General features: G+C 35.6%; 2 protein-coding genes across 2 annotated transcripts; both read left to right on the forward strand.

Annotated features, from left to right (window-relative positions):
* Positions 1–1,805: 1,805 nt before the first annotated feature.
* On the forward strand, positions 1,806–3,045 carry LOC136246052 (uncharacterized). Its single transcript, XM_066037503.1, has 2 exons — positions 1,806–2,793; positions 2,844–3,045. The coding sequence occupies exons 1-2, from the start codon at positions 1,859–1,861 to the stop codon at positions 2,920–2,922; spliced, it is 1,014 nt and encodes a 337-aa protein (XP_065893575.1). The 5' UTR covers positions 1,806–1,858; the 3' UTR covers positions 2,923–3,045.
* Positions 3,046–3,796: 751 nt separating this feature from the next.
* LOC136248169 (actin-binding protein IPP-like) lies at positions 3,797–4,469 on the forward strand. Its single transcript, XM_066039983.1, has 2 exons — positions 3,797–3,826; positions 3,969–4,469. The coding sequence occupies exons 1-2, from the start codon at positions 3,797–3,799 to the stop codon at positions 4,467–4,469; spliced, it is 531 nt and encodes a 176-aa protein (XP_065896055.1).
* Positions 4,470–5,359: the final 890 nt, after the last annotated feature.

Below are 5,359 nucleotides of genomic sequence, written 5' to 3' on the forward strand. Positions count from 1 at the left end.
CAGTAGTAACAAAGGTAGAGCATTTGTATCATCGCTATCGACCGATCAAGATGTAACTGTAGTGATCTATAAATCTATATTTGCTGATAACCAGGATCATGAAGGAATTGTGTTAGTGTATATATATCCACAGCCCTTAGGGTGTAGGTTGACATTTACCGATGTTCATATTGCTAACAACAGTGTTTCTGGTAAATACACTAGCCAAACTTCAATTTTATCATTATCATCAGAATGTTATTCTGTTTCTATGACAATGTATCAACTGAATGTGGTGTCAAATGCATATCACTATGAAACTGGTGGAGCAGTGTATATTAAGACTAACCCAGTGGGAATAATATTTCAAAACTGCACTTTCTTCAATAACACATCTGTTCGTGGCCCGGCTGCTGTTTACATAGATGAGAATGTTCAGTACAGACGACCAATGGGTAATTATTATAGTGTGGATTTTAAGTCTTGTACATTTGATTATAATACTGCTGATGACAGTATCTTTTATATTGATGTGCCCACTAACATAAATATTATCAGGAATGACATAACCATTACTGCGTCGAACTTTACCAACAATATAGGTGTCTGTTTATATTTGACAAAATGTAACAATATTTTTATAGAAGGAAGTGTTTTGTTTAAGAATAATAGTGCATATAATGGAGCAGCTATGTATCTTGATGAAAAACCAGTAATATTGATCAGAGATGGAGCGGTTTTAGAGTTCATTGACAATTCTGCTTTCTCTATTGGTGATGCAATATTTGTAGAGCTATTTGGTTGTCCCAATTATCCTGTAGTATTTCTGACTTTACCCAATACATCATTGGTTTCTATTATTAGCACTTTGCCAGGGTACAGTGGAATTGCTGTTTATTTCAGTGTTTCTAAATTCTGTGTGATTGACTCTTCCTTAGTGAAAATACCATACCAGTTTAACTACTCACGAGTTATCAATGGTGAATTAGTTTCAATACCATGTAACCACTATTATAGTTACTCTAATATGACTATCACTCATTTTCCAGTAGCCACTTCACCACAGAAAGTGAAATTATATCATAATGATATCAATTTCATTGAGTTAGCAGACAACGTCTATCGTATTATTAACCAAGTACTTTTAAGACCAGTGGCAATCAATGCCATTGTTTTAGATTACTTTGATAAACCTGCAGAAACAACTGAGTTCTTTTTAAGCTGTATTGACTGTTACAATGTTTATACATTAATCAGCTCACAACTGGAACTTGACAATACGTCACCGTTACATGTAACTTTAGTTGGAGAGGAGGTGATGAGTGCTACAAACATTACATTGCATTTACTATCACACATACAAAACTATTACAAATCAATTGAAGTGACACTCGTGATAGAGTTAGTCCCATGTCCTGATCATCCTGGATATTTTTACAGTACAACAACTAAAGGTTGTATTTGTTACCATCATGATGTGGTGGAGTGTTATGACGACTATAATGAGATCAAAAGAGGTTACTGGTTTGGTAGTGTCAGTGGAAAGGCAACCACATCACTGTGCCCCGGTCAATATTGTATGTTTGTTAATCGTAAGGAGACCAGAGACAGTTTCTTCAAACTTCCTAATAGAGTCAATGATCAATGCAATCATCACAGGTCTGGTCCAGCTTGTGGAGAATGCAGTCCAGGATACACTTTAGCATATGACTCTACTGACTGTATCAGTGAAGACCATTGTAGTGTTGGAATGACAGTGTTAGTGGTAGTGTTGACCTGTTTTTATTGGATTACGTTAGTGAGTGGCGTGTTTTGTTTGATGTACTTCAACTTTCAGTTGTCCTCAGGATACTTGTATGGAATAATATACTATTACAGTATGGTGGGTATCTTGCTAAGTAATAATCCCTACATATCTAGCAGTGCATTTCAATTTATAAATATATTGTCAGGATTTGCACAATTGACCCCTCAATTTCTCGGACAACTTTGTCTAGTAAATGGATTAAGTGGAATTGATCAATTGTTCATCCAATATTGTCATTCTAGTGTTGTTGCAGTGTTGCTATTTGCCATTGTGCTGACAGCAAAATATTCTAGAAAAGTATCTGAATTTATTGGTAGATGTATCATTCGCGTTTTCTGTCTTCTTTTATTGCTAGCATACACATTACTGGTATCTACTTCACTTCAGCTACTGAGACCTTTAACGTTTACTGACCTTGATGGAATCTATACATATTCAACTCCTACAATTAAGTACTTTCGAGAGAGACATGTACTATATGGCACTGTGGCATTACTATGTGAACTGATAATAGGAATTGGTTTACCATTGCTTTTATTGTTGGAGCCATTCCTTAGAAGGAAGATCAACTTTGTTAGAATCAAGCCAATATTAGATCAGTTTCAAGGATGCTATAAGGACAGGTTTAGCTGGTTTGCTTCATATTATCTCATTTGTCGTCAAGTGATCATGTGTATTGTGCTCCTTGGTAACAGTAATTATGACAGCATGTTGCTCTACCTAATACTGACTTGTATTGTAATTGCTACCGCTCACATGTGGCTTCAACCTTACAAAAATCTATTCTTAAATATATTTGATGGAATGCTTCTGCAATTAATGTTGTTAGCAGTCATTATTGGCAGTTTTGACTTCCTACAGTCATCTACTACTGCCTTAGCACTAATACTGGTGACATTTCCATTAATTGTGTTATTCTTTGTTGCTATTATTAAGAAAGTACTCCATTACAAAAGGCATCAATATTTTGCTATTAACGAAGGCAGTAATGATGAGGATCTGTTGAGGTAAGGTAGTTTATCTCTAAAGTACGGTATGTAATCTATTATTACTTTAGGAATGATCAATTTGAATTAAGCAATTCTGCCCGCTTTCAAGACTCACTTCTAGATCCAGCAGTGAAAAGCAACAACTAAAGTAACTGCATGCCTTATCCTGATTATGTGACACCTCATATACTTTAGATCAGCATGTATAGACTCCATACTTGCTCAATATTTCCTTACCCATGGTGTGTATTCAATGTAGAAATTATTATAATAATGTATATGCACATTATGTTAATTTATTTACACAAAGGTTCATTGAATTGCATGCAAAGTGATGATTACTACAGATTTCACTTTGCTTTCCAGGTTGATGTGTTTTTTGGTACTTAAAAAAATCGTCATCTTTAGTTAGTAGTATTACAGGTTAGTTTAGTGATTTATATCAAACATTAAGAGGAACTAAACACTACAGTGTAGGCAGGACTCTATTATGCTTGTAAAGCTTCCAATAATTCTTTTTGGCAATACTTTTTAAATTTACGTATTGTTACCCTGGAATTTATACAAAACAGTAATAATGCATTAATTTATGGGTGTCTTTGTCAATGGTGCTCGAGGTACGGAAGAAGGTGTTGAAAGCAGCAGATTCTGATCTCAGTGTGTAAAGGATCTATGTAATAACATAGTTGGTCAATTCCAGATCAGTTAGCTATAGCTGCATGGTGCCTGGTTTTTAGAAGTAGCACAACATCAACCTATTTTGTGTGATGTCAAATGGATAGCTAGCTACCTCTACAAATATATGAACTGGAACTGATTTGATTAATCTAGTTATTGCTTCTTAGAAATGAATCAATTAAGCACCACTTTGACTGACACCAGATGCTGATGTCATGTTGCACACCCAGCTATTATGTAACTCAATGTTGATGACATCACTTTGTGGAAGTTTATATATGGAGTTTCTCCATGCATCTATATATAAATAAAAGCATTGTACATATTTAAGATCAATAATTTAATGCTGAGCCGGTCTATAGATCTGCTACTGGTTAGTTGAGCCTAGTCTGATTTTAAGATACACTGACGACTGATAATGGTATGCTATCATATAGAATATTATTCCAGCATTTATTGGTCATTTACTTATTGTTAGACATACATAACTAATTGTAGTGTTTTGTCATCTTTAGGCAACGAGTAGTTCCATGACTCCAACTGTTCAGTGGAAAGATGTAAACAATGACAATCTTGGGAAAGCTTATGCAACAGCTCTGTTCTTCAATGGCTTAGTTTACATTGGAAGTGGTGAAACACCTGGATATTTTTTATCATCATCCATTAATGTTTATGACCCAAACAACGATAAATGGAGCAAGTCTCTTGAAGTCAATCGGTATCGTTTTACGCTTGCTGTATTAAACAAGTTGATCATTTTCGGAGGTGGATCAGATGATGATGTAGGTTTTAAAACAATTGATACTATAGCCGAGCTTGACAACGATAGGTTCATAAATACAATCATGATGAAAACTGGAAGAGCATATGCCACAGCTGTAGGACATAACGGAATGTTGATTGTAACGGGAGGGAGGGTACAAAATGGTAATAGAAATTCAGCTATTTCTTCTACTGAACTTTATGACACCTCAACCAAGAAGTGGTATGCTTGTGATGACCTTCCAAAACCATAGAGTGGTCTAATGCCAGTAATCATCAATGAAACACTTTACATATTGGGCGGCCTTGGCCCAGGTGATAATTGGCGTAGAGCTACTGCAGTGTTCAATGCTGAATTAGGAAGTCTATCCAAACACCAGTTAACATGGAACACAGTAGAGGATACACTATGGGGATGTTGTGCTCCAGTCAGTTTAAACAACACAGAGTTATTAGTCATAGGTGGAGGGCTAGGTAAAGTAGATCAAACCTCTGAAGTGCACAAGCTTAATTAAGTGAAGAAAAAATGGGAGCTCATAGGACACATGCCTGCAGCCAGAGATGCGCCATTTGCAGTCAGTATTGCTTCCAATCAATTCATTGTATCTGGAGGAATAGGGTTTGACGCATGGGGTGTGCAAGAGCCTCTAAATACCACATGGATTGGAACACTCACAGCATAGTTACTCCCAGTGATATCACAAACATATTCATAGTTTTTAGCTAACAAACAGTAGTTATTAAGTAGCTTATAATTGTATTGTTAACATTCATGGATTGAGCTGAATTTTGCATTCTATCTAGTCATTAATTTTAAGAACACCAGCATTTGTTTTTGGTTATTCACAGTGACTAGAAGTGTTGTATTACAATGATTTCATCATATTAGTGCTCTGTTAGTAGCAAGCTCAACAACAACCTGGAAGATTAAAATGGCACGGTAGCTACACCTCCACCTATTTTCAAAATCATTGGGATTATCAGATGCATGAAATTCTACCCAGATGAGTAGTGTATAGTAATTATCGTCTCAACATGTCACCAACTTGTTTTATAGTGAATTTTCATAGTAGTAATAATAATGGCTATAGTAAAACTGATTCTAGACGTAAAGCCCTCCTCAGTGAGCTAATGTTGTACATGT

Source organism: Dysidea avara, chromosome 2 (assembly GCF_963678975.1).
Source record: "Dysidea avara chromosome 2, odDysAvar1.4, whole genome shotgun sequence".
NCBI lineage: Eukaryota > Metazoa > Porifera > Demospongiae > Dictyoceratida > Dysideidae > Dysidea > Dysidea avara.

Excerpts from the sequence above, each read along its gene's own strand:
- LOC136248169 (XM_066039983.1), top strand. The coding sequence starts at position 3,797 with ATGCTGAGCCGGTCTATAGATCTGCTACTG. Across the intron at positions 3,827-3,968 it reads GGTCTATAGATCTGCTACTG|GCAACGAGTAGTTCCATGAC; the intron begins GTTAGTTGAGCC and ends TGTCATCTTTAG.
- LOC136246052 (XM_066037503.1), top strand. The coding sequence starts at position 1,859 with ATGGTGGGTATCTTGCTAAGTAATAATCCCTACATATCTAGCAGTGCA. Across the intron at positions 2,794-2,843 it reads AATGATGAGGATCTGTTGAG|GAATGATCAATTTGAATTAA; the intron begins GTAAGGTAGTTT and ends TTATTACTTTAG.